At 48.5% G+C, this 13,611-nt stretch overlaps 1 protein-coding gene across 18 annotated transcripts in view; it reads left to right on the forward strand.

Annotated features, from left to right (window-relative positions):
* The window catches only part of IMMP2L (inner mitochondrial membrane peptidase subunit 2), a 690,201-nt gene that overhangs the window by 114,791 nt on the left and 561,799 nt on the right, over positions 1 to 13,611 (forward strand). Inside the window, exon 5 of one of the 18 annotated variants that reach the window (XM_036246431.1) lies at positions 1,358 to 1,407. The exons of the other annotated variants lie outside the window; for them this stretch is intronic. Coding sequence (XP_036102324.1) covers positions 1,358 to 1,364 — 7 coding nt within the window. The 3' untranslated portion in view covers positions 1,365 to 1,407. Of the gene's footprint in view, positions 1 to 1,357; positions 1,408 to 13,611 lie in introns of those variants that run through there. 18 annotated transcript variants of the gene reach the window in all.

Raw genomic sequence — 13,611 nt, forward strand, 5'->3', positions numbered from 1 at the left:
GGGTGTGCTCGTACCCAGTACGCCCTAGATGTAAAACCGAAGAGAAGAACAACTCAAGCTTTGCAAGGTGTGAAAGGACCACTGACAATGCATTTGCCCTCAAGTGTTTATGGTTTTTCAAAAAAAGCATTTACGGTTTAAACCGGGTGCGTTAGAATACTTTTGCCAAGTAAAACATGATTAACTCTCTACTGATCTTACATGTAAAGACATTTCAGATGGATTACAAATAAAGATCAAAAAATGGAAACCGCAAAACACTGAGAAGAAAGTACAGATGAATACGCTAATATTCGGATGAGGAAAACCTCCTTTAGAACCAGCCTGGTCGGTGTGGCTCGGTTGGTTGAGTGTCATCCTGTGCATCAAAAGGTTTTGGGTTCAATTCCTGGTCAGGGCACATACCTGGGTTGTAGGTTTGAGCCTTGGTCAGAGCATGTACAGATGGCAGCCGATCACTGTTTCTCTCTCCCTCCCCCTCCCCCCTTCCCTCCCTCTCTCCCCTCTCCCTTCCTTTCTCTCTCTAAGCATGTCCCCTGGTGAGGAATAATAAATAAATACAACCAAAAGAAGATGGAATGAAGGAAAAAGAGGCCAGACCGGTCCAGCCGACCTTGTTACCTGGGTTAGCCAGCATAACCCTTGGTGAGGACGCTGCAGGATTAGGAATGGGTCGAGTTAAGTAACTGCCCTGTGATTGTTGGGCCAAGAACAAGCTCTTGCCTGAGGCCCACCTTGGGGAGCAGAGGGCCCCAGGGAAAGTCCCGTGGCCAACGTGGTAGGACCACTCAAGATGGTCCTCAAGATGCCAGATTCGCAGAGCAGGGAGGCGACGGTGGTGAGCCGCGGGGAACACTGTCTGAGCCTCCACTGCTGACTAGGGGGGTAGTCGGAGATGGGGGGCGTTGCTCAGTGCTGCCCCACAGAGGGCAGGATGCAGCCCAGGAGCGGGGCAAGTGCAAGGGGCCCGGTGGCGGCCGCGTGTGGCAGTCTCTTCGGCTTCCCCGAACCCAAGCTCTCATGCCACTGACTGTTCCTGCATTTGCCACTTTTTGGTTGTAAGGCTGAAGCTTTTCACTGTCCAATCACTCTTGTATACAGCACAGACTCGATGCCTCATCTGCAGTGTATTAGTTCGCTGTAGCAAAAAGAGGACCCGTTTAAGATACAAGGCAATGTGAGTGTGGAATCCTCCTAGACGTGAATCATGCTTCACCTAGCTGTCTACAGTGTATTCTTGTTTATACCCATTTGTTCATATTTTTAGTGGCTCATCATTATCAAAGCTTTGTAATGGGTGGTACTTATTTTTTTAGATACTGCAATTCTTGCATTTTTTGTATTTATATTTTGTCAGCTTGTGAACAGTAAAGTGACACAATTATAACAAGAACAACTACTAATGAGTGGGAACAAAAAACCACCTCTGGTGAGTGGCAGGATTGGTGGAAGCCATGGGCAGGGTAGAGCGGGCCTCCCGTGCCTGGGGCGTCTGGGGCACCAGCCAGTGGAACGCAGGGGCCGGGAATCAGACGGGCCCCCTGGGATTCAGACGGGCCCCCTGGGAATCAGACGGGCCCCCTGGGAATCAGACGGGCCCCCTGGGATTCAGACGGGCCCCCTGGGAATCAGACAGACGGGCCCCCTGGGAATCAGATGGGCCCCCCTGGGATTCAGACGGGCCCCCTGGGAATCAGACGGGCCCCCTGGGAATCAGATGGGCCCCCCTGGGAATCAGACGGGCCCCCCTGGGATTCAGACGGGCCCCCTGGGAATCAGACGGGCCCCCCTGGGATTCAGATGGGCCCCCTGGGAATCAGACGGCCCCCCTGGGATTCAGACGGGCCCCCTGGGAATCAGACGGGCCCCCCTGGGATTCAGATGGGCTCCCTGGGAATCAGACGGGCCCCCCTGGGATTCAGACGGGCCCCCCTGGGAATCAGACGGGCCCCCTGGGATTCAGACGGGCCCCCTGGGAATCAGACGGGCCCCCTGGGAATCAGACGGGCCCCCCTGGGATTCAGACGGGCCCCCTGGGAATCAGACGGGCCCCCCTGGGATTCAGACGGGCCCCCTGGGAATCAGACGGGCCCCCCTGGGATTCAGACGGGCCCCCTGGGAATCAGACGGGCCCCCCGGGATTCAGACGGGCCCCCCGGGAATCAGATGGGCCCCCCGGGAATCAGACGGGCCCCCCGGGAATCAGACGGGCACTCACTCTGCCACACGTTTGCAGGGCTCAGCAGCCCCCCCAGGCCCTCTGCCCCGTGGCCTTCTGTAGTCCTTCAAGGATCTGTCATTCACAGGTTAACCATAAGCCCTATTTTATTAGTAGTAAAAATGAACACCATGGGATACATTTGTAATGGAAACTGATGGGACAGTAGATAATAAACTTAAAAAAAAGTGTAAGAAACCTCAAGTTTCGAAGTCAATGTTTTTCTGCGATAGTTGAAGGTATTTTGGTGGTAATGGTGAGGAGTGACATACATGGGTGACTAGATCTGTTTCTTCAGACTCATCCTGTCATTACATTTTCTCTCTTCATAGTTCTGTATCTTTTGTCTCTTTTCTTGTTTTAAAATGTGATACTCAAAACACACATGCACAAAGTGAAAAACAGTTCCACTGTACCCTCTTATCTTGTTCTGCTGCTAAATCAGAAATTCTCATTTGCTAGATTATTATCTATCGCTGTGGAAATCGTTCTGTTATATATCAGTTTCACCACAGGGACCCGCAACAGGAGCTGCTGGGCCATTAGAGGGACATTTGTTGTTTAAACAATGATGACCTTTATGTCTGGCTAACAGGAAAAGGGGAAGGTACACCTCTCCTGTCACACATCATGACAAGGTACGTGGATGGGAGTCAGAGCAGAATTCTCCTTGAGAAAGTTTACAGTTGTCTCCTGAGTCAGAAATAAACCTCACCAGCTCACAAGACAAGATTATAAATGTGCATATAAAGCAACGGCTTCCCAAGGAGGGCCTGGCTGTAGGTTGGGTTCCCACATGGACACAGCCCAGGCCGACCCCGCGGGGCTCTGCAGCAGTGTGGCCGGCAGCATGGTCTCCTGGCGCCCGGCTCTGTCCCCAGGTGGACGCCCAAAGCGGGCTGGCCACTCTCTGCAGCTGAGGCACCTGTTGCGGTCGGCCGAGCTGGAGGCTACTGACCACCCTCTGCATGCGGGCGATGAGCAAGCCTGTCCCTGAAGCAGGGTGTGGGTGACACATCTCTGCCCAGTTCTTCTGATTTCATGAAGATCGGAGACTTTCTGGAACTTTATCCTTATCATAATTAGAATTCCCAGGATGTATCACTTGTAATCAGCCACGTATTTCATAGGAATGAGCAGTTCACATGTATTAGACATATTAACGGTAAGAGCCCTGTTAATGTCTCATTTTATTTGTTTGAGTACTCTCAGAATTATGTAGGCTATATATTGTCTCTAGCTACAGCAAGCAGATCTTTAAAAATAAAATTCAACCCTGGCCAGTTTGGCTTAGTGGTTAGAGCGTTGGCCTGTGGACCAAAGAGTTGTAGGTTTGATTCCGGTAAAGGGCACGTACCTCGGTTGTGGTCGGGGTCGTGTGGGAGGCAGCCAGTCACTCTGTCTCTCTCACGTTGATGTTTCTTTCTCTCTCCCTCACACTCTGGAGATAAATGGAAAAATATCCTCAGGTGAGGATTAAAAAAAAAATTATAGCAGATTATGGCCCTTCACAGAAAGTTAAGGTTTTTCTTAACAGTCCATGCACATTCATGAGCAAACATTTTTTTTTTTAAAACCTTGTATTTTACAATGATTTCCAGTTTAAATTATCACCATTATTAACATTTTATTACAAGTGCCTTATTTTCTTCTCTCTCCCCTATCCCCTTACTTTCACATGTTATTTTTATTATTATTATTATTTTTTTATCCTCACCCGAGGACATTTTTCCATTTTTTGTTCAGGTAGAGTGGGAGGGAGAGAGAGGAACAGAGAGGGAGAAACATCGACGTGAAGGGACACATCGAGTGGCTGCCTCCCGCACGACCAACCAGGGCCAGGGACAAACTGCAACCGAGGTACGTGCCCTTAGCAGGAACCGAACCCGGGTCTCTCTGGACCGCAGGCCGACGCTCTAACCGCTGAGCCAAACCAGCCAGGGCATGTTTGTGTATTTCTTGTAATCTTCTCGGTGTGAATGTTGGGATGTTAGTGCTCAGGGTCAGATCCCAGCAGCAGGGCGGTAAGGCCTGGGTGTGTCCTCGCCATCCGACATGAAACCTGGCTCCTGGGTCCAGAACCGTGTGTATCTGGGGGCAATCTTGCTCGGCTTCTTCTGGGTCTGTTTCTTGGCAGCTCCCCAAGCCACAGCTATTAGCAGAACCCATTTGGACTGAGCCTTGTTTATCAGTCTGCAATCGCGAGAACCGGTGTCCACGCCCATGGTCTTGTGTTTTTATTCTCAAGCACCAAGTCGTCTTATTTTGTGCCGACACCATGGAAAAGGAGCTCAGAAGCTTGTTTTGGAGGAGCAGCAGCCCTGAGAGGCTGCGACCCAGGACGGAGGCACGGTGGCCGGAGGAAGTGACAGGTAGAGGCCTCTCTGAGCCTCTGCTCTGCCGCCGCCCCCAGGTCCCCAGAGCGCTCTGCCCTTCGGCACCAGAACGCCCCCGTCCTGCGGCAGACCCACCAGCAGGAGCCTCTTCACCTCGGACCACAGCCCTTCATTCTCAAGCCTGTGAACCAGACACACAAATAAGAGTATTTTTTCTTTTTGCAGGACAGCACGTGGACAGAGGGACGGTTTTGCTAGTTTAGAATCAGTGCTTTGTGATAGAAGAAATAAAAATCAAACTAAAAATGAATGGATGGTGAGACAGTCATGTTAAGGTGTTGTCTTGGCCAGATCTTTCTCTTGCCTCTTTTGTGAGTTGGGGATTGTCCTCTCTCTCCCTCCCTCCCTCCCTCCCTCTCTCTCTCTCTCTCTCTTTTGTGGGTCTTTTTGGTGTCTAATTTTTTTTTTTTTTTGAGAATAAAACGTCCTTAGCTGTCAGCTGAAAGTCTATGGCATAGGTGTTTCTGCAAACAGCTGTAAAGGCAGGTCTCTGATGCGTGTCCCGTGCGGGACACAGGAGCCCACGGACAAGCGAGCAGAGGAATCGGGGCGAGTGAGATCCCAGGGGGGAAGGGGCCCACTTCACTGTTTGTCTTTAAAGGTGTTTTCATTGCCTCCGGAGCCTTTTACGGTTTCTCCTGCCACGTCTTAATGCACCTTCAGTTTCTTATCCCGCCCTCCTCCTCTCTGCCACTCTCTCAGATGCAGGCTCACTCACACACGTGCATGTACATTCACACTCGAGTTTAAATCGCTGACATGCTTGGACATAGTCCCAAATGGAGGTCGCATTGAGGCCCAGGTATATAATTGGTGAGTGTTTGTGTGTATATGTAAGTGTACATACATCCCCTCCCATTTTTAAAAAGTTACCCATTGAAAGTACTTGGCTTATCGTAGGGATTCAGCTCACATTTTCCTAAGCGAATGAGTGTATGCGTCCGGAGGGAGAGGCGATGTTAGGATGGGGCAGACTGGGCAGTGGGCAGGGCAGAGGCTCATGGCGTCATGGAGGCAGCAAGGGCTTCGTCTGCAGAGGGCTTGGTCACGTCGGGTTATCGAGCGATCGCTTGAATCTTTGGATCTGCCTCTTTGCCCCCTTCCTGCACCGTGTTCCTTCTGAGTGGTAGGGTTAGTGACCTGAACTCTGCAGACGCTTCCCTGCAAAAGGCTGACGTGTCCCAGACAGAGGCCCGAAGTCTGGGACTAGGTATTTGTATCTTCTCCTCTTGATGAGCTTTTCTTATTGTGGCTCACTTCCTGTCCTGTGACAGCCGAGCAGCTCAGAGGACAGTGAAATGACCTTTGTAGGGTGGATACCATGACTGACCACCCACAACATTTTATTTTTATTAAAAAAAAAAAATTTTTTTTTTCTTTATTGATATTGGAGAGAGAGAGAGGAAGGGAGAGGGAGAGAGAAAATGGATTGGCCGCCTCCTGCATGCCCCCCAGTGGGGATCAGGTCCACAACCTGGGCAAGCGTCCTGATCAGGAATTGAACCAGTGACCTCTTGGTGCGTGAGTCGATGCTCCACCACTGAGCCACAGTGGCGGGGCACCCAGGACATTTTAAACACAACAGTAGAAATATCAAGCATTCTCTAGTTATGGCTTTAACATTTTACTGTTGGAATGGTCCTGCTGGCCCTGTGCATGTAAATTACCACTTGGCATCTTGTTGGGGTATCTCCATATTTGGCTGGGGACCCACCTGGGCATGGGACAGTGCTCTGGGCCCCGGCCAGGAACGTTCGAACTACTGTTTTTGGTGCCTGAAAGAGCATCCGTAATGGAATCTAAGATTTAGGCTACAGTTCAGATCGGGACACCAACCCCTTGGTTCTCCTCTTCCCCATTCGGGTCGAATGCCACCTTGTCCTTGAGGCCAGTGTAAAGTGTGTGTATACACGGCTCTTCATGAAATGCGGGGAAGAGTCCCAGCTGTTGGCTGTCCTTTGGGCCTTGGTCCCAGTCACTGCCCGTGACTCGGTTTCGCTGTCTGTGGATCTTCCTTCGAGGTCCCCGATCTCCAGGCCGAGCGGGCCAGCAGCGGGCGCACGAATCAAAGATTGCTCCTGGGTCCTTCTGCGCTGGGCGTCCGACGCGCTCAGGTTGCTCGTTCACAACACGGAAGCCTCTGGGTCTCCTTTCTTCAGAAAGAAAAGAGGGCAGTGCTGGCCTGGCGGAGCTGGAACCCGCCGTGGCAGCGTGCTCGCGTCGGGGCAGGACGCCGAAGTTCGCAACCTCTGTCCAGTTTGCCAGGGGGTACGATGAACTATACCAGAAGCGCAGTGGAAATATAAATAAAGCCGGCGGGAGAGGCAGCGGTATTTAAATCTGTCTGGGCAGATATTTAAATCTATCCTTGACCGGGCGACGTATGCATAGATGCTCACGGACTTGAACATCTGAACGAAGAAGCAGAGGGGATTCGGGAGGGTGAGACCGAGGAAAAGAAAAATGAAAAATAAAGAGGTGGAAAAACTTAGTGCCAATATTCACTTGTCTACTGCTGAAGGCCTTTGGGGAAGGGGATTTCAGGGCGAGGTTTTCCCCACTTACCCTTCTTGCCTTCTGGGGTCTGGACTGCAGCATGGACGTCAGCGGGGGGTACAGTGCTGCTCCTCAGATGTGTGGGTACATGGTCCAGTCTAGGGGTGTTGACCATGAGGCCTGGGTGGGGGGTTTAATTGTGTTTCTTACTCCAACGGGGCTCAGTCTCACCCACCTTCCCCGTGGAAGGTGAGAAATCGGAGCAGAGAGGAGATGAGGATGCCCAGGCCTCTGATTTTGTGGGTTTTTTTTAAGTCAAATGTTGTTATTCTTTCTTGGACCCCTGGCCCTTTTCACTGCTCAGGTTCCCCGAATCACTGGTCCTCCTAAAGACCAGCTGCCAGTCACACACCAGCAGCTCCAGACTCCAGCTCCAACGGAGACCTTTCTCTTGCACCCCGACCTCCAGGCGCCTCCCACGCTTGACCCGTTCATGAGGACCGGACCGTCTCTCCCCTTCACTCGCCGTTCCAGCGGGTGGCACCAGCCTCCACTTTGGTTCCAGCCCAGCGGGTTGCTGGTGTTTCCGACCTCCGCTCAGCTCGCCCCACCAGCCGCGGTGCCGGGTACCCCAGGCCTGCAGGGAACGCCGGGCGGTGAACCAATGAACCTGGCGTGCGCCCATCCTTACGCCCAGTCCCCGCGCCCCGGCTCCTCCTCTTCCTGTCTCCCCTTGAACTCTTCTCCCCTGTTCTCCGCGTTCTTACTGTTCTGGGTCAGGCTGCCATCCTGGCTGTTCCGGGGCAGTCGTCCCTGTTCATCACCGTGAATCCGGCCCAGGCCCCAGCGGTTGCACCTGGCGCGGAAGGGTCCCGGGTGCTCGAGTACACAGGCCCACAGCCCGTCCGTACAGTCATTTTAATTGTAATGGTACTGCAGGGTGCATAACGGACTCAGACAACCGCGCGCACGTTGTATCACTTTCACTGTCTTGATCAACTTTTTAATGAATATATTTGAAAAAACCGCGACAGAGTGAAGCCGCGGAAGTCGAAGGGCGAGTGGGGAGGAGACTGCGGCCTGATTTGGGCCTCGTCACTGCGGGTGTGCCCGCCTCCTTCATCTCATCACCTGCACCCCACCGCCCATGGGACTGTGTGCCGACGACATGGATGTCTTTGTATGTGCTGGCAGCCCCACTGAAACTCAAAGGAGGTGGTCCTGGTTTTAACTGTCTTAGGTGATGCAGGACAGCCCCAGTGTTATTTCCCCGCCGGCCTCATCTCCTTTCGGCCCCCGTCCCGCACACACTCTGTTCTGTCTGCCGGAGGCCTCCTGTCCTGCCCAGCGCCAGCCTGAAGGCCGCTTCCTCTGGACGCCGCCTCGACTCAGTCTCCCCACCCCGTCCAGGTGCGGCTTGCTGAGGCCGCCGACCATACCTCGTCAAGAAGTATGTCTGACGTTGTACCGGACGTCTAAAGCTCCTCCTGTGTAAACCTGAAACAAAGTTCAAAGGGCGTTTTATTTCATGAGGTACATTTCAGTGCTTCCTGTCCTATGACGTAAAATCAAGCGACTGCAGCTGATGAAAACGACTCCGTGGCTCACAGATAAGTCAGAATCCCCAGGGCAGAGAACTCAGGTGGGCACCCGCAGCAGTCTTCCCAGAGCCTGCTGTGACATTGACCAGGTTGTGCTACATTGTTTTTCCTGCTTACGTCTTCTCACTTAGAAAGAAGGAACCTTTCTGTGTCAGCGACGAGCCCAGTGCCCGTGCCACGTGCGCTCAGGGTGTCTGCTGACCGGCTCAGGCCCAGCAGAGCTGTCCGCGCGGGTTCGGGGGCAGTGCCCTCACCGTCCAGGGGAGCCGGCTGCAGTGGCTTGTGTGTGTCGTCTGCACGGGGACCTCAGAGCGCTCTGTTCTGGCAGCCGGGAAGTGGGTAGCCGTGAGGACAACTTCATGGTTTTGACTTAGAGCCGACTCAAATACGTCGGAGCAGCTGGTTCTGTTACTTCCTGCGAAGGGAGCGGAGTTAAAGTTTGTCCTCTGAGCTTAGCAACTTCTGCCTGGCACCTTAAAAACTGCTCCGATAACATGAGGCGATCTCGGAGTGTATCAGAGATAAAAGCCAGATGGCTCATATCTAGACGAGTTTTACTGCTAATTAAAGGGCTAATTTTTCTCTCACACACTCAAGAGTATGAACATATTTATTGCCAAAATATTCAATAGCTGGACAAGCTACACTGGCCTGGGAAGACCTAACGGTATTTTCCGTGTTGCAGAGCTCTGGTGCATGTATTACAGAGAGCCCGGGAGCAGCTGCATGGGAAGGTATTGATTATGTGTCTGCTGCTCTTTGATAGCTATGTATTAACTCAAGCAGTTAAGTGATAAGAAATTGAGTTTTACATACAAATAAAAGTCCTCTCCCTTCCGCTCAGGTGACTAGTTTTGTTATTATTATATTCTGAGCGCAACTTTAATTTTTTTTCTTTGTTGATTATGGAGAGAGAGGAAGTGAGAGGGAGAGATACATAGAAACACCGATGAGAGAGAACATTGATGGGTTGCCTCCTGCATGTCCCCCGCCCCCGGGATCAGGCCCTCAATCTGGGCATGTGCCCTGACTGGGAATCGAACTGGTGACCTCTCGGTGCATGGGTCAACGCTCAACCACTGAGCCACATCGGCTGTGGTAGGTGGCTCTTATTTTCACAGAGATCTTTATCTTGCTGGAGCATGTTCAGCAGTCGATACATATCTAATATGCTATTTCAGATTCTTTGAATAGATTAAGTACAATCTCATTTTGAATGTAGAAGGTGTCACTTTATAAATGTTTCAAAAGTCTCTTGGCAAGGCCTTAATATGACAGCTAATAAATATACCATTGGATAAGTGTTAACAGGAAGACATATTCCTGGGAAGTGCTTTCAAAAGACCCAGGTGCAATACTAACGGACCATTTTTTCCTTGACAAATAAATTAGCAACGATTTAATTCTTTCATGTTCATTTATGTAGAGTATACACAGAAAAGTTTTCAATAGAGCAATGTTTACTACCTTCTGGTAATTCATTTTTGATGTTTGTTTAGATAATTCATAATACTGAATTACCTGCAGAGAACAGTTGCAATGTATACATGGATTTTATTTTTTACCTAAAGTTACACGGATGTATGAGTCCTGTTATTTATGTTAGAAACAATCTAACCAAGGTTGTCATTCAGAAAGTTGTTCGTGAATGTTCTTTCTTCAAGAGTCCAGACTTGAACTCACTTGCTACTTTTCTTCCTTAATCTTAACATGAGTTCCTGTTTATTTGATGGGCAGTAGTTCGTGGTTCTGTGTTAAGCAATTTTGTTACTTCGAGTTTGACAATAGGTGCCATTTTGACATTTCTGGAATGTTTGGGTTTTCAAGGTGAGAGCCTTCAAACTTTGTTGTTTTTATTAATCATGTTGTAACTATTATTTGAGAAAGTGACTGGCATTTCCCTCTGCCTTTAAACACGGTTCCTTTCCACTCACTCAGGTGATCAGTGAACTGTGACCGGCTCAGTGAAATATCCAGTGTTTTCTGAGGTGCTTCTTTCAAAGCGCAGTGTCGTGAAATTTCATTTCCGCCCAAAAGGCATCAGGCCCGTCTTGCAATTGAAAGATGATTTGTATGTAAATACCTAGAACAACTGTAATCCTGAAAATGAAGGTATCTTTCATATTCTCTCATTAGGTAGATTCTTGGGTTGGAATATAAATTTTCTTGTACCTATCAGTTTAAGTGGGAAGCTGACACTGTACATGGTCTTTCTTTTCTCTAATAGGATTTTTTTTTTTTTTTCCCTGTAAGGTTTCCGAATAGCTTTCAGTGATATTTTAATTTGAATTCTGGTCCTCTCTCACTGTGTACAGAGTTCACATGTCTTGTTTTCCAGTTAATAAACAGCTCGTATGCTACTGTCTCATTAGCTTTTCAGTAAATACGATTCAAAATAGTCTCATTAGCCTTTAGATAAATATCATTTTAATTAAATATGCATACATATGGAAAGACCTGTGTAACAATGTCTATAGTAATTATACTCTCTTTTACATTATTTTTTCATTCTTAGGGCATTGTGTATCTACTTATGATGCAGGACAAATACACCATTAGGGGTCTATACCAACCTGTTCTTTTGTTGTTGTTGTTCATAAAAAGCCCAAGTCTATCAAGCAGGTGTCTTGAATTAATTTGATTCCACCTCTATCAGAGTGCTGATGGAACTGATACTATAGCTCTCATTGCCAAGAAGTAAAGAGCTCAGGATTAATAACTCTTTGTGCTGATTCAGAAAACTGATTTGTTGCTTGCAGGATTTGTGTAACTATAGATTTTTTCCCTTATTTTTTCATTGTTGATGCTATTACAGATGTCCCCAATTTTCCTCCCCTTTGCCCACCCCCTCCTCCTCTGGCCCTCACCACACTGGGGTCTGTGTCCATGGGTTACACAGTTACACATATATGTTCTTCGCCTAATCCCTTCACCTTCTTTCATCCAGAACGCCCCCCCCCCAACCATGGCAGCGGTCAGTCTGTTCCATGGACCCAGGCCTCTGGTTACATGTTGTTTTAATGCAACTGCGTCTTATAAAAACTCCTCAACTCTTCAGCTAGGCGCTACAATCACTGTCACGACACCACAGAGGCTGTCGGTTAAGGAAGGAACTTCAGGAATCGAAAGACCTGACTTCACAGCGCAGATCTGCCGGTGAAAACGAGAGAAGGTCCTGGGGCGACGTCTTCTGTTCAGTGGGGTTCCCGTAATGCTGCTGAGAAGAAAGAAAGGGCTCCCAGCCTGGGCCACTGTCGGGGTGGAGTCTGCATGTTCTCCCCGCATCTTCGTGGTCTTCTCAGGATTGGTGCCCTCCCACCCCCCGGGAGACGTTGGTGCGTCCATTGTTCCAGTCTGCGGCAGCATGTGGCCCTGTGGTGGGACCTGTCCTGCCTTTGCTGGGGTCCCGCCCAGCATACTGAGCAGCGAGGGTGGGCTCTGACCACCCCAGACCCTGAACCGAATGCAGAGTTGGAAAATAATTATCGTACGAGTTTTTATTCATTTTTCTCAAACGTATAGCTCACATAGGCTTCAGTGTCTACTGTCAGCAGTGTTTGGGGCCTTTCGGTAGAAGTTTGGTGATGCTTTTGTGACCAGAAATATGCCGCAGGAACTTAACTCTTGTTTACATCTATCAGCGTGTGTTGAAATTGGCTTATTCGTCATTTCGCTTAGAGTTGCTGTGCCACAGTGCCCTTGGGCTATTATAATAACAATATCTGCCTCAAAGGAGTGTTCTGAGAAAAACAGATAACAAGACTGAGTAAGCACAAAAAGTGTAGACTTTATTATTATAACAAACGTCATAAACTGTTTTTGTCCTAAATATATTTAATTGTCTGAAAATTTTATTTATCCATTTTTGCATTTGTGACAATTTCAAAATGTTGACAAAGAGGATAAGTATGCCAAGCTGTAAACTTTTTTCAGACACGTTGAAGGCCAATATAATCAGCACATTGAAAAACATCACATAGTTGACATTTAATAAAATCAAACTGAATTTGCATACATAGCTTCAAGGTATGAGATGACTATCATGAGATTTTGCTTATTTCCTGACATAATTGTTTTATATTATCTGCCAAACTTAATTGTAAACAAAAATTAATTAGAAAAAAAAGAAAAAATTAATTAGAAATTATTTTTCTGCTTCCTATATAAGGTATGTAAAAAAAAATATTTTTTCAGCCCTGGCCGGTTTGGCTCAGCGGTTAGAGCGTCGGCCTGCGGACCAGAGAGACCTGAGTTTGGTTCCTGCTAAGGGCACGTACCTCGGTTGCAGTTTGTCCCCGTCTCTCTCTCTTCCTCCTTCTCTCCCTCCCACTCTATATCTCAAGATAAAATGCAAAAATGTCCTCAGATGAAGATAAAAAATTTTATTTTTTAAATTATGAAATGTTTGTTGAATGTTAACCTGACATATTTTTTGATGGATGCTCCCTACTCCCCTTGATTTTAAAAGAAAAACAGATAAATGAAACAACTCTTCATGGAAGAACAATAAAGTTAATTATGGTATAGTCTGTGCCATATATCGTGTTATGCTATTAAGACATATTTGTATATGTGGATATGTAACCGTATATGCATAGAAAAATGTGTTTGAATTTATAGCAAATTATCAAGTTACTTCTGGAGAAAGGGCCAGAGCAGTTTTGTGTGGATATCAAACAGAGCTTTGTGATTGCAAAGAACCTAACCTGAGAGATCATCTAAGCTAGAAAGCAAGGCTTTGTTGGATAAAGTGTGGGTATACACAGAATACACAGTTGAATATAAGTAGGCCTCAGGAGACAGAGACAGAAAGTGGCTGTTTCTGTGGCCGGTGGGGCTTGGGACAGCGCCACTGGAATGCCACCGATTGGGGGCTGTGGCAGTTCACCAAAGCAAAGGG

Source organism: Molossus molossus, unplaced genomic scaffold, assembly GCF_014108415.1.
Source record: "Molossus molossus isolate mMolMol1 unplaced genomic scaffold, mMolMol1.p scaffold_m16_p_7, whole genome shotgun sequence".
Lineage (NCBI taxonomy): Eukaryota > Metazoa > Chordata > Mammalia > Chiroptera > Molossidae > Molossus > Molossus molossus.